This window comes from Sinocyclocheilus grahami, unplaced genomic scaffold (assembly GCF_001515645.1).
Source record: "Sinocyclocheilus grahami isolate Dianchi unplaced genomic scaffold, SAMN03320097.WGS_v1.1 scaffold213.1, whole genome shotgun sequence".
In the NCBI taxonomy this organism is placed as follows: domain Eukaryota; kingdom Metazoa; phylum Chordata; class Actinopteri; order Cypriniformes; family Cyprinidae; genus Sinocyclocheilus; species Sinocyclocheilus grahami.
Genome location: NW_015505392.1, coordinates 937,374 through 956,774, shown reverse-complemented (window position 1 = coordinate 956,774; position 19,401 = coordinate 937,374). Strand labels below are relative to the sequence as shown.

The window sequence follows — 19,401 nt, the reverse complement described above, 5'->3', positions numbered from 1 at the left end:
GCTGCAGGCAGCGGCGCAGCGCAAATCTGTAAATGAATATTCCGAAGTGAAGTAAACTTCAACGGATTTCCCCTGCTCAGGGAGTAGGGAGCAATGGACACTGTGTAGGGATACCATGTCAATCGGAACACAGTTCATGCACGGTGCTCACTTCTAACAGGTTGATCTGAATCAGGTGTGTTAACAAAGAGAGATGCGCAAAACATGCAGAGCAGGGGTACGCGAGGACTGGAATTGAGAACCACTGGCCTAGAACAATTCTTACAGGTACAACACGACGTAGCTGGGTGCCGCGGACAGACGCCAAACGGCGCCGCCGGTGTGCCTACACTCATAGAAAATAATGTATTTGAATTTTAAAGATGTGGCGCAATGCTGTGCTTCTCGTCCGGCGAGCGACCGCCTGAAACGCTGTTTTTTTTTTCACTTCCGAAAGCGGATGATGTCAGGAAACAGTGGTTGCAATTTACTTTTTAACTCTGTTCCTGAGCATTATAACCCCAATTTGCTATTGTGTGCTGCGCATTTTACTGAGGAGAGCTTCCACATCACGAGTGAGAAGTGCCGGATTCCCAAAAGCTTTTGTTGAAAGACGGAGCAAGGGAGTACTGAAACACCGTCTAAGCTGTTCGCCAATCACAACACACTGGGACAGCTAACCAATCACAACACATTTTGTTTTTCAGAAGGCGGACCTTCATCAAAGCCGGAACTAATCGAGCCGTTTGTGCCAGGCTGGGGAGAAAGGTATTTTAATAATGTAAATTATGTGAAAAATAATGCGTTTTTCGAACCACCAAGCATGAGAGCATGTTCTAGTACACCCCCAAAACAAAATTAAGACTTTGTAAAAGAGCATAATAGGACCCCTTTAAACGACAACACCATTTGATCTAAAGGTATCAAACCAACTGTAAAATATTCAGAATATTATTCCCTATAATGCTCAATATTGATTTGATTGGTTTGATACCTTTATCTCAAACTGTGTCAGAGTTTATTTAAAGTAGGTACAGTACATAAAACATATGAAAATAAATATGGTTTCAGTACTATATATAAAAACAATAAAGGCATAATCTGAAAAACCAAGCCTTGTGCATTAAAGGGAATAATATTCTGAATATTTTACAGTTGGTTTGATACCTTTAGATCAAATGGTGTTGTCTTTAATGGATTTATATTATTGCATACATTAAAAGTTGTAAAAAATATTATAAAAAACATAAAATTGTAATTTCAAAAACGGAGCTTTGTGCGATAACAGGTATGTTTTCCTGAACATTTTAGTATTGGTTTTATATTATAATGTCATGTAGTTAAATTGTTTAATTAATTTAAATGGTAATTTTTTTTTTTTTAATTCCTAGAAATTAAGCCTTGTGCAACATAAAGGGCATATATTTATGTCTATCCGAGTTAGTTTGGGCTCAAAACATAAAAGCTGCAAAGAGTTTAATTGGCAAAAAAAAACAAATGTCTAATGAATGTCAAACGTCAAACTAACTTTTTGTTTTGTTGTTTTTTTTCGTATAAACTAAATTTGTTGAAGTCACACTGTTACAAGGGCTAACAGTTAATGTGTTGCTGCGTATTCGTTTTTATAGTTTAGCTCACAAATGATCTGTCAAACCTTTCATTTTTGGATTTAGTTAATGATAATAACATCCACCTGCATCTTTTTTGTAAACTTGTGTAGTTGAACTGTGTTGAACTGCAATCTGTGTTATGGCATCATGAAAATGCATTGCATTTTGCGTTTACTCTACAAATATCTAAAACATTCTCAAATTAAGATACATTTGCTTGTATCACAAAATGACTTAATATATTAAGTCTTGTTTTCTGAAAAATTTATCAAAGTTATGCAAGTGGGGTCAGAAAAATTACTTTAATTCAAAAGGAAAACATACTTTGATGCAGTGTGTGAGACCAGCGCCGGTGATGCGCGACGAGACAAAACCAGTAAAACCAATATAAACAAGGCATTTGTTGCATCCAGTGGGGACATAAACATAAAACCATGTCTGCATTTGTGATCGGAGAAACGACAAACAACAAGCGCTACTCTACACTGCTCAAAACTCGCGTTTGAATCATCAGTGGCAAATTCTTTAAATATAAAAACATACTTACAGGCTGTGAGTCAGAAGCGCCAGACTGTCCTTGCAAAGTTGGAATTGCCCCACTGGAAACAGACAGCATTGTAGGCTTCTCTTCCAGGAAACAGTCCTCATCCTCCATAAAATGTGCTGCACACATCTGAATATTTGGGTTGAACTGTTCTGGAACATTGTTGTAAATACAACTTAACCACTGATTTCTAGTTGTGTCCTCTTTTGGAAGGCCAAACAAAGTAGTTTCGCGTTCATTATGAAACACACAGCATGTGCAACAAACATGGCGGCGGCAACAACAATACTACAGCGAGAATCAAAGTTACGCCTTCTTTCTTTGCGTGAACATTTGGGCGGCGTTATGCAAATCTTCCCACATCGTGATGTAGACATGTGGGGGCGTGTTAGAATGAGCCGTTTTAGGTAGGCGTGGTTGACTTAACTTTTATAAAGAATATCTCTTTGGATTTGAGACTTTAGTCTTTGCAACTTTACAGATCTTCTTTATGCACCAAGAGCTTGTAACACTCCAAAGAGAAAGGAAAATTTGAAATCGCATCATATGACCCCTTTAAGCAAAACCTCACTAAATTTTGAAACTTTTTTTAAAAAGTAATCTTGTTTCTCAAGTAAATGTATCTTGATTTATGGGGATAGTTCACACAAAATTAAAAATTGTTCCAAACCTGTATGAATTTCTTTCAGTTGTTGAACACAAAATAAGTTATTTTGAATAATTTTGGTAACCAAACAGTTGACGGTAGCCATTGACTTCCATAGTATGAAAAAACAAATAATATGTAAGTCAATGGCTACCGTCAACTGATTGGTTACCAACATTTCGGTAACACTTTACGGTAAGTGTACATGAATTACCATGAATTCATGCATAAATTAATGTGGGAATTATGCATTACTTCATGCATTAATATCTCATGAATTATCAGGAACTAACATGAGTTCAAAGTCTTTCATTCATGACTTCATGGATGAACAACACCTTAATTAAGACATTAAGTAAGGTGAGTATCATCATGATTTATAATTTATTAAGCATGATCATGATGTTTTCTTTGTTCACAAAAAACAAGGTCTTTACTATCCATTGTGGATAAAGCTATGCTTATGGTACATGATTCAAAAAAGCATTATTTCGTGCAGACTACTTGAATTATTAAAGGAATATACAAAAATCCACATTACCTCATGCATGCATACAGGCTAAAGCAGTATATCAATTAATGTGAGAACTAATGTTTTTCATTAAGAAAAAATGTGAAAAATTATATTTTATTCATATTTGTGCCATGTCCTCTGTAGAGGACATCGGGACTTTAAAAAGTCCTGTTTTTTAAAAATACAAATAAAAGACAAAAAACAGTGTGATTTCTGTTTTAATCACAAACCAATTAAAAAATTTTATACCAAACTTTATATAAAGAGGATTCTCAACTATGTTATGAAAGATATTTTTAAAAAACATTTTTCTTTATGCAAAATGTGTGTAAAATGGCCATAAACAAGTTTTTCCATTATATACAATGTATCTCTAAACTGTATCTAATTTGCGTATTAATGTGTTTTTGGAGCAACATAGAATGAACAAATAAGTGAAATAATGGGTGTAATAATTAGCAAGATTTTCATAATAATATTTAATAGGAATATTGATATATAATTTTTTTCTCTATTCGTTTGTTGTGTCTCCCAAAATGTGTAATAAACATTCTTTAAGTCCTGGTGTCCTCTACAGTGGACGTCCTGTTTCATAACAGAAGGTCATATTTTGATTTGAAACCCCGTAACATTTTCCTGAGATGTTGATTTATGACAAACAATTTGAAAATTAGTCAGATTTAAATGATAATTACAAAATATTATCCATAAGGGTGTTACACTTGATCACTAAATTAATGTCAGCCATTTTTAAAGACCAAGGAGAGGATCTCTGGAAAGCCCTGAATGTGCTCTGTACAGGACTTCCAGACTTAAAACTGTGACATGTAACGTATCAGAGAAATTGCTAAAACATAATATCCTCTACAGAGGACAAAACTCCATAGCTGGTAGTCAGGAGGATATGAATATTTCATACTGGTCCTATGCATAATTTTTTCGTTTTATTTATTTTATTATTTATTTGTTATGCCTTTGTAATATTTTTATTCGTCTAACCTTTTTTTTATATCAGGGACATTTTTCTTTTACATATTTGACTTTATTTTGTTTCTACCTGTATTTAAAATCTAAAAAAAAAGTGTGTTAAAGTGAAATTAAAATGTATTAATTTTTTTTTATTAAATTTAAAAATAATATCCAGAAAATATTTACTTTGCAAGTTGACTTTTTATGTTGTTCCTACCCACTATTACAAAAATGTAAGCTACATAAACTAAAATTTATATTGAGAGAAAAAAAAAGAAAGAATAAAGCAGATATTACATCTCATAACTCAGTTTATGTATGAAATATCTGAGAATTTGACACATGCTAATATGTAAATGACCTTCATTTACATTAGCACAGATTTCACAGATTTTCTTATTTCCTGAGTTTCTTTGCCTCACTCACTTGTTCTTGCCTGTGTCTCTGTTGCCCTCTGCTGGCCATATTATGTGATTCAGGTGCTGTAATTTTGTATTGAGTGTTGCCTGTTTTTGTCTCCACAGTAAGTTAATTGCAAGATGAGTACAGAAGACCAAATTGCACCACTGTCTCCCAAGACATCACCCTCCACACCAACCTTGACACCATTTACGCAACGAAAAGAGAGTAACTCCTCATCTGAAGGTAACAGACAGGTAAGACAAACCACTTCAGATATTTACTGAGGACTTAATTGATGTCTGCTAAAACATCTAGTGTGCAAATAATACATTTTTAATATAGCAGTGGATATGATGATCTTTTGACGCAGTTGGTATTTCTCTGTATGCTATGTATTAAATCAGCATCTACTGCAGCAGTTTTTAACTTCAGTTCTTCTTAGGAAAAAGTCCATGTTCTTTCTTCCATAGATTTTTAAAAAATAAAGATTTTTTCTTTCGTCGTCGTATTTTTTTAGGACAGCTGGGAGTTGGTTGAGGACTTGCGCGGACTGACAGGAAATATTCAGAAGCCTGAGAAGCGGGAAGGTTTGCTGTTGAAAAAGAGAAAGTGGCCCATGAAAGGCTGGCATAAGGTGATTACAAGATATTGTCATTGACTTTTTAATGGCTTTGAATACATGCATCTTTTCACCTTTTCTCTTTGTCTGTCTATGTTTAACAGAGATATTTCCTGCTTGAAAGGGGCATCCTTACATATGCCAAGACCGGGACTGATGTGAGTGTGAAACCCTGGTTTCATCCACACATTTTCTTCAAGGCTTATGTGGAGTAAAGTTGCTTAAATCCTGTCAGAGATGCTCTTTCATCCCTTATCGTGTGATTGATTCCTCAGCTGAAGAAGGGGAGGTTACGAGGTCGCATTGATGTTGGTCTCTCTGTCATGGCCATGAAGAAGAAGTCAATGTGTATCGACCTGGACACAGAGGACAGTATCTATCACCTCAAGGTATTGGCACACGCTCACCTACACATGCTGGGCTATGAATTGTAGTTAGTTACTCTCATTTTGAGAATGCACATTCTCATTTGCTGTATTTACCGTGACATTCACAGGCGAAGACTCGGGATCTGTTTGAACAGTGGGTGACGCAACTACGCCATCATCGAATGTTCCGTCAGAACGAGATCGCCATGGAACCTCCCGAGCGACAGCTGCAATCTGACCCCACCTCCAACAGACGAGTATTTACCCTCCTTATACAGTCATCAATCACGAGTGTAGTATAAAAGTCAGCCTTTAGACCCAACATCCCTTCAAACAGGATAAGAACCTCTAAAGCTGTAAGGAAGTTACAATAATAAGGAGATCCACCGATATGCTGAAATTTTGCCTGAAACAGTTCAGTTATTAAAATATGTCATGGCTGATATTGAGTTTTAAACTGTTCTGCCTTTAGAAGCATCAATAAAGTTTTCAAACTGGAATATTGGTTTCTTAAATCAAAACATCTTGATATATAATACGAAAAATTGCTTGTTTATGGTACTTGGCATAAAACAAGTTTGAATTTAAAGTAATAAGCATTTGCTCACAATATCATGTCACTAGGCTAAACACTTAAATAAAATCAATAATTACTGATGTGCATATTAATGTGCAATTACTGGGTTGCATATTGTGCACTCCTAATAACAACAACAGTATTAAACAACAGTAATATACTACTTTTAAGTGACAAAGACTTTAACATTGTTACAAAAATGTATATATATCTTTTAATCAATTCTGTTCTTTTGAATTTTCAATTCCTCAAAGAATCCTGAACAAAAAGTATCATGATTTCCACAAAAACGAAGCATCACACATGTATTTAATATTTATCATAAAAAGCAATGTTTCTTGAGCAACATATTAGAATTCAGCTTTTCCATCACAGGAATAAATTACATTTTAAAATATATTAAAATTAGTGCTGTCAAACGATTAATCGCATCCAAAATAAAAGTTTGTTTACATAATATATGTGTGTGTTTTGTGTATATTTATTGTGTTTATATAAATACACAATATAATATAAATTATATGAATATAAATATAGACATGTAAATACATGTAAACATTTTCAAAATGTATACTGTATGCATGTGTATTTATATATACACATAATAAATATACACCGAACACACACATATATTATGCAAACAAAAACTTTTATTTTGGATGCGATTAATCGTTTGACAGCACTAATTTTAATATATTTTAAAATGTAATTTATTCCTGTGATGGAAAAGCTGAATTCTAATATGTTGCTCAAGAAACATTGCTTTTTATGATAAATATTAAATACATGTGTGATGCTTCGTTTTTGTGGAAATCATGATACTTTTTGTTCAGGATTCTTTGAGGAATTGAAAATTCAAAAGAACAGAATTGATTAAAAGATATATATACATTTTTGTAACAATGTTAAAGTCTTTGTCACTTAAAAGTAGTATATTACTGTTGTTTAATACTGTTGTTGTTATTAGGAGTGCACAATATGCAACCCAGTAATTGCACATTAATATGCACATCAGTAATTATTGATTTTATTTAAGTGTTTAGCCTAGTGACATGATATTGTGAGCAAATGCTTATTACTTTAAATTCAAACTTGTTTTATGCCAAGTACCATAAACAAGCAATTTTTCGTATTATATATCAAGATGTTTTGATTTAAGAAACCAATATTCCAGTTTGAAAACTTTATTGATGCTTCTAAAGGCAGAACAGTTTAAAACTCAATATCAGCCATGACATATTTTAATAACTGAACTGTTTCAGGCAAAATTTCAGCATATCGGTGGATCTCCTTATTATTGTAACTTCCTTACAGCTTTAGAGGTTCTTATCCTGTTTGAAGGGATGTTGGGTCTAAAGGCTGACTTTTATACTACACTCGTGATTGATGACTGTATAAGGAGGGTAAATACTCGTCTGTTGGAGGTGGGGTCAGATTGCAGCTGTCGCTCGGGAGGTTCCATGGCGATCTCGTTCTGACGGAACATTCGATGATGGCGTAGTTGCGTCACCCACTGTTCAAACAGATCCCGAGTCTTCGCCTGTGAATGTCACGGTAAATACAGCAAATGAGAATGTGCATTCTCAAAATGAGTGTTATGAAAGATATTTTTAAAAAACATTTTTCTTTATGCAAAATGTGTGTAAAATGGCCATAAACGAGTTTTTCCATTATATACAATGTATCTCTAAACTGTATCTAATTTGCGTATGAATGTGTTTTTGGGGCAACATAGAATGAACAAATAAGTGAAATAATGGGTGTAATAATTAGCAAGATTTTCATAATAATATTTAATAGGAATATTGATATATAATTTTTTTCTCTATTCGTTTGTTGTGTCTCCCAAAATTGTGTAATAAACATGCTTTAAGTCCTGGTGTCCTCTACAGTGGACATGTATGAAATCGATGTCCTGTTTCATAACAGAAGCTCATATTTTGATTTGAAACCCCCATAACATTTTCCTGAGATGTTGATTTATGACAAATAATTTGAAAATTAGTCAGATTTAAATTAAAAATGGTAATTACAAAATATTATCATATTTCCATAAGGGTGTTACACTTGATCACTAAATTAATGTCAGCCATTTTTAAAGACCAAGGAGAGGATCTCTGGAAAGCCCTGAATGTGCTCTGTACAGGACTTCCAGACTTAAAACTGTGACATGTAACGTATCAGAGAAATTGCTAAAACATAATATCCTCTACAGAGGACAAAACTCCATAGCTGGTAGTCAGGAGGTAAAATTTAAACCATACATGTTTTCTTTTTTCTTTAAGATAGCTCAAGCTTTAGCCTCCTGCTCACAAAAACGCCTGCAACTAATATATAATTCAGTTTTCTGCACTCTATACCTTACAGAGGACATGTTTGAATATGTACTGCTGTGTTTGTGCCATTTATTTGATCAGTTTATTTTTGTTCAACATTAAATATTTAATGAGTCCACATCAGTTGCTTGTTACATTAAAAGGTGTCTGCTAATCTTAAAAAAGACCAAGCTGTTTGTGTCATCTTTTTTTTTTTTTTTTTTGTAAATCCTTTATGGTTTTGTAAACCAGCTTTATGGTTTTGTAAAGAGTTTTCAGATATACAGGCACTTCAAGTTCATGGTATATGTACTGAATTCCTTCTGAGCTCTTCCCAGGCATTGCTGTTGATTTAACTGGGTTTTACTGTTTAAGAATAAAGCAGAAAGTTTTGATCAAAGTCCCTTTGTGTCCACAGTACATTGTGTGCAAAAGCTTGAACTTTCATGTTCATATTCATGTCATTTCACAATCATACCATCACTAATAACACACTGTTTATCAGTATTCCAAAGGACCAAGTCACCACTTTAGTTGAGGGGCCACACACATGATGAAAGCATGAGAAGCTAATGCTTAGTTAATGATGACTACTGTATTTGGATGTTAACAGAATTCACATACTGTGCTGTGATTGGCCAATATTGGGGTCTGTCCATTTACCTGCAGGCTACTATGAAGAAGATATGAACATGCTTGATAACTCATATCATATTTAATGAAAAACATTAGTTCTCACATTAATTGATATACTGTTTTAGCATGTATGCATGCATGAGGTAATATGGATTTTTGTATATTTCTTTAATAATTCAAGTAGTCTTAAATGCACAAAATAATAATACTTTTTTGAATCATGTACCATAAGCATAGCTTTATCCACAATGGATAGTAAAGACCTTGTTTTTTGTGAACAAAGAAAACATCATGATCATGCTTAATAAATTATAAATCATGATGATACTCACCTTACTTAATGTCTTAATTAAGGTGTTGTTCATCCATGAAGACATGAATGAAAGACTTTGAACTCATGTCAGTTCCTGATAATTCATGAGCTATTAATGCATGAAGTAATGCATAATTACCACATTAATTTATGCATGAATTCATGGTAATTCATGTACCCTTACTGTAAAGTGTTACCAACATTTCTTCAAAATATATTCTCTTCAAAGTAACTTTGTTTTGGAACAAGTGGAGTGTGAGTAAATGATGACAGAATTTTCAGTTTTGGGGGAGCTACCCCTTTAAGCATGTTTAGATATCTGTATCTAAAAAAAGGGCAAAAATACGGAGTAAGAAAATGATTTTTTTTGCAGTGTATAGTTTCTAAATTATAGCATTATGTTGTATTGATACATCATTATTTTTTCTCCATAAGGACACTCCTTAGTGGAAATCAGAGTTCGGGCTCTTAAAAATATCATAAGCAAACTGGATCATGGTCTCATCACCATTCCTGATCTGGTCCAAGAAAGGATGCTGTGTGTCTTCCTTCTGGAATGGTTTAATTTTCCGGAGGTTCCAGTGCAGGAGGAAGTTCTGGAGTTGATCAGCATGCTGTCCAAGGTAATTATAATGCACGGAATGTATGTAAAATGATTTGAGTGTCTTTATACTGCCAGGCTGCATTTAGTGAGATGTTCTCAATGACAGGAAGTTATGTTTTAATGGGCCTCACCGCAGTGGCACTATTCATTACCAATCAGATCATGAGGGGGAAATAAGTGCAAGCGGATGTCAGTATCCACAGAAGGAACCAGGCAGATTATTGTACTAGATGGCACGTTTTGAGTAGTATCTAATTTTGGTTTCCGTACCATGTCAAAGCACACAACCGGAGCCCAAATGCTACGGGAGGTAGGGACTGTCGAATTCCTAACACAGCTCTCACCTAATGTGGTTCCTCGCCTCCAAACTATCATAGACGGCATCTTCGATCAGCTCTTCCAGCTCCCAGAGGCCCTGCCTAGTTGTCCACCCACCAACTCCTACGAGCCACACTGTGTTCCCTCGCTGCAGACAGGTATAAAAACATTACATTGAAATTATATCCGTCTGTTCTGCAGATTACTGTAGATATCAATGTCATTATAACCAATGTCAAGGTTGCCACATAGTCCGGTTTGAATAGATGTCTGACAGCAGTTCTGGAATGAACATGAGTAGACTGTCTGATTCAAGGTAGAGGAGAGCATGAAAGTGCTACAGCTGCTTTTGTGTTCTCAGAAGACGAGTCGTCGGCTAGGGGATATTTCCAGTGCAGTAAACCCAAGCAGACAGATGCTCCCACCCCCAGAGTATCATGTAGGTGACATCAACATCAAATTACTTTTTGTTAACTAACTTTCAGGGAGAACTTAAACTCATTAAATCTGTAAAATGGATCACTCTAGAATGTGTGTGTTAAATAATCTAATATCAGCACTGATAAGAATTGTCAGGACTCTTAAGTATTTTTTTTTTCTTCTGGCAAGGTTGGGGCAGTAGTGCAGATTTGCATGCTTTATTTATTTATTTATTTATTATTATCTTTATTTATTTATTTAAAAAAAAAATATTAATCTTTTAAAAGATTTTATTAATGGTTTAGCATTTCAGCAATTTTTTATGTCTGTCAAAAAGATATATATTTATATTATTTATATGAAAATGTTATATACAACAAGGTTTTGAAATAAGCATCTTATGCTCACCAAGGCTGCATTTATTTGATCAAAAATTCAGTAAAAAATTTGTATTAATTCACGAGCTGAATTTTCAGCAGCCATTACTCCAGATTTCAGAATCACATGATCCTTCAGAAATCATTTTAATATGCTGATTTGGTGCTGATGAAACGTTGAAACTAGTGCTGCTTAATATTTTTGTGGAAATCATGATACATTTTTTGAAAAGTTAACAAGAACAGCATTTATTTAATACATCATTATTTAATAAATAATTATTAAATGCAACCTTTCAAAATAAATCTTACTGACCCCAAACTTTTAAAGGGGTCATGAACTGCCTTTTTTATTATTATTTTGTACTGTTATCTGAGGTCCACTTATAATTTTTTAGATTTTTACATCAAAAGAAACACATCATAATTTAGAAGTAATAGGCTATTTTCTGTCTTGTTTTGACCCCCTCATCGGAACGCTCTGTTTGAATAGGCGTGGCGGAAGTAAACGCCCACTGCTATGTTTGGCTAACAGTTGTGTATGTTTGACAGCCTATATCCTTCATAGATGGATGCTGCTGTGATTTAGGTTAAAAACGCATAAATACTCGGTACGTATCAAACAATCTGTAATAACAGACAAAGCAATAATGACCACATAATAAAAACAGTTGCTCCTTTTTTTCTTTTCTTTTTTACATTTACTCACACTTGTGTGGTGCGACATTACTGTCGGATCCAATATAGTCACACAGCATCGTCTTTTAGTTTCAATTTTTCTGTAACTCCTGCGTCGAATTGTGCCTTGCTTGTAAACGAGTCTGCGGTAAAATAAAGTGATCAAAGGCCAAGTTCTTACTGACGTGATTTGAAACATTAAAAATAAAGTTAATCAACTTTTACCTAACATTGGGATCAGAAGTAAGGCAATGGAAAGACTGTTCTTTCACAACTTGGCACTGCACAGCATCTCATTTTATTCGGAACCATCTTTATCGTTTGGTTTTTGTGTAGCCCTGCGTTTGCCGCTCTCGACCTACATGCAGCAAAAATCGGTGGGCGGGGCTAAACAGGCAGTGATGTAGCAGCAGGCATTGATCATCTTCTGCGGAGGCGGGGTTTAACCACACTATTACGTCACAGAGCGGCACATTCCACAACTTGTCCTTCTGGCAGATTGGCTTCAATATAAACTGTTTTTAGAGAAAATTTTGAGTTCTGAAACTTACAAGATGTTTTTATAGTATGATGACCTCTTATATTTTAAAAGATCAAGGGAATTTTGATTTCTTAGTTCATGACCCCTTTAAAGTTTGAACAGAAGTGTATTACAGTAGTGTTTAATTAGGCATTTAATTTTATTTACAATAAAAGGAAGTTGTTAAAGAAATTAATTTATAATTTTCAACCTTCCTAACTGATGCTCTAACTGATTATTCTTACGATTCTGTCAAAATCCAATCTGTTATCTAGTTATATAATGTTGTTGACATATTTATGTATATTTAAAAACATTATGTTCACATTACAGAAACCAAATGTTTTAGTTTGCCATGCATAAGAACACATGTGCATGATCAACAGGCTTGAAGTATTTCACCCAAAACTGACTCACCCTCATGTTGTTCCTAAAATAATGACCGAATTTTCATATTAATATATTAGCATATCAACATATTGTTGATATTATTGCCTTTGTTTTGAAGTCTTTAAGATCTTTATATTCTTTTATTTCTTTACCCTGCAGTCAGTACTTCTGTAAGATGCTTGAAGTTCTCTGTTTTTCCATGGCTGTCCTTGAACACAACAGATCCTCATATATGGTCATCAAATGAAAGGTATTTGTACCCTCTGCTTGGTGTAATTTTACCACTGTTGCTATCTGATACTGTATATGTTTAACAGCCAAAATGACCTGTCGCTTGTTCAATCTGTAGTTCCCTTAGAAGCGGCAATCACAATTTAGTACGAACCACCTGCGAGCTGCTTCGTGACGTCATCATGCAAGACTTCCCTGCTGAAATATTCTTGCAAAGGCCAAGTACAGTTCAAGTAAGATTTAAATTTCATTTCTGTAAGTTGTTTTAACCCCTGATGGGAGCTTCATAAGTTGAGTGACGGTGATGAAAATGATATTGTGGGCTCCGTAATCCCCATTCCATTCTATAATTGAATGTCACAGATTCTGATTGGCTATACAATACGTTCAAGTCCGGAAAGTATTAGAATGACAGCGGCAAATCTAGGACTGTACCGTGGTGATTATCTGGCAAGCTGACACTAGCCATTTTAGTACAAGCATTTAAAACCAAGCGACAAGCATTGCTGTATTTCTGTCAAAAATGTGTTGGCAAGGATTCATTTGAGATCCTCTTTCTGAGATATGTAGTCTCAATGCCCTCAATGAAAATTATTTATCATTCTGTTGTGCAAGAATGAAGCATTTGACTTGTTTTGGAAGCATTCTCTTTGGTTCTTAATGCTCTTGATCTTTTGTGTAATTGTTTAAAAATTGAAGGTGCCACTGATTCTGACTCTGGAGTGATCAGTTCAATTGGGTTTATTGAATCAACCTGATTCATTGGCATTGCTTTAGTACCACTGGAGGGTTAGTGAATTTTAAATTGGTACAAATTACACAAGTTAAAAGTCAGTGTCAGGTGGCCTTTTATTTATTGCCTAATTGAATGTAGAATCACTTCTCTTAAACACTTGCACCATTTAGATCAGCGGTTGTGTTGTAATGTTATAACAATTGTAAACATGTTCTCGCAGTTTTACAAGACAACATCAACTTCTGTTTTCCCCTCTAGAGTCTGCTGTCACTTCTCGGTCTGAATGTTGATGGTGATGTCAGCTACCTGACGTTTCAGGCATTGGCCTGTCTAGAACAGCTTTGCAGGAACTTGAGGAGCCGCCTACGTTTCTACAGAGATCCAAGTTTCTGCTCAGCCAAGCAAGGTACCAAACACCATCTATTATAAATGTTGCCTTGTTCTAATGTGGAGGTTCACTGATATTATCTCATCTTTTTTTAGATTTTCGTAACGTTCTAATAGTCAGAAAGATTTTTTTTTACATGCATTGGCATATTAACTATTAATATCAATTACATGCATTACAGTTCAAAAGTTTTGGGTGCTCATCTTTTTTTAGATTTTCGTAACGTTCTAATAGTCAGAAAGATTTTTTTTACATGCATTGGCATATTAACTATTAATATCAATTACATGCATTACAGTTCAAAAGTTTTGGGTTGGTAAGGGTTTTAAAAATGTTTTAAATGCACTTATACAATAAAAACAGTAATATTGAGATATATTATTATAATTTAAAATAAGTGTTTTTTATTTTCTATTTGATTACATTTTAAAATGTCATTTACTACTTTGATAGCAGAGCTGCATTTTCACCATTACTTCAGTCTTCAGTGTCACATGATCCTTCAGAAATCATTCTAATATTTGGTGCTCAAGAAACATTTCTTATTATCATCAGTGCTGAAAATAGTGCTGTTTAATATTTTTGTGAGAACTGTAAAACATTTTTTGTAAGGATTCTTTGAATAGAATATTCAAAGAACAGCGTTATAAACAAATAAATGTCTTTACTGTCACTTTTGATCAGTTGAATGCATCCTTGCTGAATGAAGGTATTAATTTCTTTAATAAAAATCTTACTGACCCCAAACTTTTAAGAGTTATTGTTTAGCTCTTGTTCTAAATTTAAAAATTGGTGAAGAGGTACTTGAAGTTTAAGATTGTACTAAATGCTGAATCAATATCTGTCTTATTATTTCAACCCTTTAGACCCTGTTTCTCAGAACTCGTCTATCTCCTACCCTCAGGAGGTGAGGGCTACCCAAGGGTCTGGGGTCTCTTCCCCAGAGGAAAGCTCCCCCAGACCCTCTGCGGTGGGCAGAACTGGTCAGCGGGTACGTGGGGATGGCCAGGATGGAGATGCTGCCTCTTCTAGGTGCTTAATAAGCTTTGTTCTCTACCTTTAAAATATAACAGAAAACAGAAATTTCCTTGTTCATTTTTTAAATAAAAAAGTGTTTCAGGGCCTTTTTTTAAGCTGTAAAATGTTTAATTGGTTTCTCATTTGTCTTTGGACATGCAATACTTTTTTTATTATAATTGTTTTTTAAATATTAATTTTAATTATTATCAGGAGTGCACATAAGTGGTACGCAGGGGCGCATGTGCTACCAAAATAAAAAATGCGCTGTGTAAATGGTTGACAGCTGTTAATGCACAATTACCATTTTAGATCGACAAACTGCAATACTGTATAAGATTTCTATTCAAACTGAATAGATAAATAAATCTAGGCTACCCGCTGCCGTTTCCAAAGCACAATGCAAAACTGTGACATTTCATGATGGCTTCAGTCGGCAGTGCTAAACCCGGAAGCGCATATACTTACTTGCCGGCAACCCGCCAAAATAAAAGCCTGCTGATTTTACGTTTGAAAATGATGAAAATTCATCTTTAAAAAAAAAGAAGTAAAAATTAGCATTTTATTTTTACGTTTACTATAAAATAGTTGTATTTGTCAGGGCTTAAAGTTCTCTGGCACTGTGCCGGATCTTCGACGTGCAGCGGAAAAAAATAACCCTACATTAAAAAAATTGAAATACGTGTTGATATCCCTTTCGAGTCCATGAGTTCGCCTACCAATTGTATGAGAGGTGCACAGCTTTCACTCTCAACAAAACTAACATGCGGGCGGCGCAGCCCTGATGAGAAGCTCGACACGTTGAAAAAGCTCCGAGGCGCAATGGTCAAAGATGTCCATCTAGCGCATATTTACATAGAAAAACTAATTAAAAGCAGAGGAGCTTTGTAAACAGCTCAGAGTAATCATGTCATCTCCATAAGAACGATATGATTGTCAGAACAAATTTACAGGGATTTTTCGCGATTTCAAAATAAATGTTTCTGAGTTTGCATGTGGCCAAATATAAAAATGTAATGGATTTAAACATAGTTTAATCATGCTGTAAAGTGAAACATCACCAGGCCATTGGCGCCCTCTGCGGGTATTGTTTAATCATGCTGTAAAGTGAAACATCACCAGGCCATTGGCGCCCTCTGCGGGTATTTGTTATAATACATAATTTACTTAAAGGGGTCATATGATGCGATTTCAAGTTTTCCTTTCTCTTTGGAGTGTTACAAGCTGATTGTGCATAAATAAGATCCCCGAAGTTGCAAAGACTAAAGTCTCAAAACCAAAGAGATATTCTTTATCAAAGTTAAGACTCTGCCACGCCCCCCTAAAACGCCTCGTTCTAACACGCCCCCACATATCTACCTCATGGATTTAAACATAGTTTAATCATGCTGTAAAGTGAAACATCACCAGGCCATTGGCGCCCTCTGCGGGTATTGTTATAATACATAATTTACTTAAAGGGGTCATATGATGCGATTTCAAGTTTTCCTTTCTCTTTGGAGTGTTACAAGCTGATTGTGCATAAATAAGATCCCCGAAGTTGCAAAGACTAAAGTCTCAAAACCAAAGAGATATTCTTTATCAAAGTTAAGACTCTGCCACGCCCCCCTAAAACGCCTCGTTCTAACACGCCCCCACATATCTACCTGACAGCCTTCGCTCCAAGCCATCCTGCAGGAAAGAAAGCACGACTGCGATCGGGCATCTACGGGGGTCTTCCAGGCGGGAAGAGCACCAACCGACGAACAGGTTCCACTTCAGGCTGTAAGCGTGTCTGGTAGACGGGGCCCTAGCTGAAGCGATGGTGTTTACTACCGCTGGAGGTAGCCCACCTAGAACCTCTGCGTCCCGTCCAGGGACCATAAGTGGAGATTCCACAAGTCTGGACGCGGGTGCCAGAGGGTGCCCCCTCTCTGAGAAAGGAGATCCCTCCTCAGAGGAATTCGCCAAGGAGGGGCTGTCGCGAGGAGCATCAGTTCGGGGAACCAAGTCCGACTGGGCCAGTATGGCGCCACCAAGAGGACCTGCTCCTCGTCCTCCCTGACCTTGCACAGTGTCTGTGCGAGAAGGCTCACTGGGGGAAACGCATATTTGCGTAGGCCCCGAGGCCAGCTGCATGCCAGTGCATCCGTGCCGAGGGTCCCCTAGGCCAGGGAGAAAAACAACTGGCAATGGGACGTGTTCGGGGAGCCAAACAGGTCTACCTGAGCGTCCCCAAAGCGCCTCCAAATCAGCTGGACTGTCTCGGGGTGGAGTCGCCATTCTCCCGGAAGGGCGGGCTGACGTGAGAGCTCGTCGGCTGCACGATTGAGCTCGCCTGGGATGTGAATGGCGCGAAGCGACCTCAGATGCTTCTGACTCCAGAGGAGGAGATGGCGGGCGAGTTGCGACATGCGACGGGAGCGTAGACCGCCCTGGTGGTTGATGTACGCAACGGTCGCAGTGTTGTCCGTACGGACCAGTACGTGCTTGCCGTGTAGCAGCGATCTGAAACGGCGCAGAGCCAGCCATACTGCTTGCAACTCGAGGCAGTTGATATGCCACTGTAGTCGGGGCCCCGACCAGAGCCCCGCAGCTGCATTCCCACTGCACATGGCACCCCAGCCCCTGGCGGAGGCATCTGTTGACACAACAACATGCCTGGATACTTGCCCAAGGGATACTCCTGTCCGAAGAAAGGCAAGATCTGTCCACGGGCTGAGGGTCTGAGAGAAACGGTCTGTGTCGAGGGAGAATCGAGACATGAAAGTACATGTCCTTGAGGTCGACCGCTGCGAACCAATCGAAAGGACGGACGCATTGAAAGACATATTTGCATGTTGTGCGTCAACATCCTGAACGGGAGCTTGTGAAGGACCCAGTTCAGTACACACAGGTCCAGGATCGGTCGTAACCCACCGTCTTTCTTGGGTACGATGAAGTATGGGCTGTAGAAACCCGACCTCATCTCGGCTGGAGGGACTAGCAAAGGACGCAAGACAGGAGCATCCTTGTCCGGCACATAGGTGAACCGAATGCCCCTGAACTTGGGAGGGCGCCGGGCGAATTGAATTGCGTAGCCGAGTCTGATGGTTCTCATGAGCCAGCGAGACGGCCTGGGGAGCTCTAGCCAGGCCCCCAGCGACCGAACCAGCGGGACCAGGGAAACCACCGACGTACCCGCAGTGGGGCAGCGAGGTGGAACACAGGGACCCAACCCGGGAGGCCGTGCGTCCTTGAACAGAACCCTGCTGCCCATTAGCGAAGGGAGAGGGGGACGGTGTGTGGAGACTGGGTCTCGTGCACTGCCATCCTCGCCCTCTTGGGACCCGGAGGCAAAGGAAACTGCTCTTTTATTGAAGGTTTGGGTACCCGGAACAAAAACAAATGGAAACATAAGATTCTCCGCCCGGCCCTCCTCCGGGGGAAGGAGTGGTGCAGTCACCATCTCCTGAAGAGCAAGATCCAAGAGCTCCGGGTCGCCCGTCTCAGGGACGCCGCCTGCTCTGGCGCTTCATGGGCTTGGCAGGGGCGGAGGCGGGCTGTGCCGGTTTCCTGCGGCCAGCTCCACGACGCAGCCGTTGTGAGGCCTCCAGTGCAGCCCGACACTCTCGGCGGCCCGGGAAAGCATAGCGGTCAGCTCTGGATCTGACTCGGGCAACGGCACTCTTCCTGACGGTGACAGCGCAGCCGAATCCTCATCTCCAAAGCCTAGCTCGCCCTCCGATGCAGCGATCGACATCCTGTCTTCTGCCTGTGTCCCGCACAAGATGCTGGACCCCGCTCTGTCCGAGGACCTAGCACACTCGTTCGGAAACACCAGGTGGTGCGACATGCTTGAGGAATGAGAGGCCCGCGGAGACGTACTCGACGGGGAAGCTCTCACCGTAACCCTCAGGTCTCCCTGACCATGAACCGAAGTAGTCCTCCGAGAACCAGAGGAGCTAGAGCGGGGCATGGCAAGGGGGATACCCCCCGTTTAATGAGGAGGTATCTAGACCGCAACGTCACGATGGTCATGTTCCCGCACTGAGAACATGACTCATCCATGAGCGCTGCTTCAGCGTGCTGTAAGCCCAGGCACGAGAGGCAGCGATCATTACCATCAGATGGAGGCAGGAAACGACCACATCCAGAAACGCACGAGCGGGAAGCCATCTTTAAAAAGACGCCCGTCGCTCGTGGAGCTCTTTTAGAATTTGCTCTTTTAGAAATGGAAAAAAACACTCTTTTAGTGAGAGCGCTGAAGCG

At 38.0% G+C, this 19,401-nt stretch overlaps 1 protein-coding gene and 1 pseudogene across 1 annotated transcript; both read left to right on the top strand.

Annotated features, from left to right (window-relative positions):
* Positions 1 to 19,401, top strand: part of LOC107596051 (rotatin-like) — a 105,940-nt pseudogene that overhangs the window by 8,944 nt on the left and 77,595 nt on the right.
* Positions 4,580 to 6,058, top strand: LOC107596043 (oxysterol-binding protein-related protein 3-like). Its single transcript, XM_016286649.1, has 5 exons — positions 4,580 to 4,918; positions 5,182 to 5,298; positions 5,388 to 5,441; positions 5,559 to 5,672; positions 5,780 to 6,058. Exons 1-5 carry the CDS (start codon positions 4,802 to 4,804, stop codon positions 5,951 to 5,953), a joined length of 576 nt encoding a protein of 191 aa, XP_016142135.1. The 5' UTR covers positions 4,580 to 4,801; the 3' UTR covers positions 5,954 to 6,058.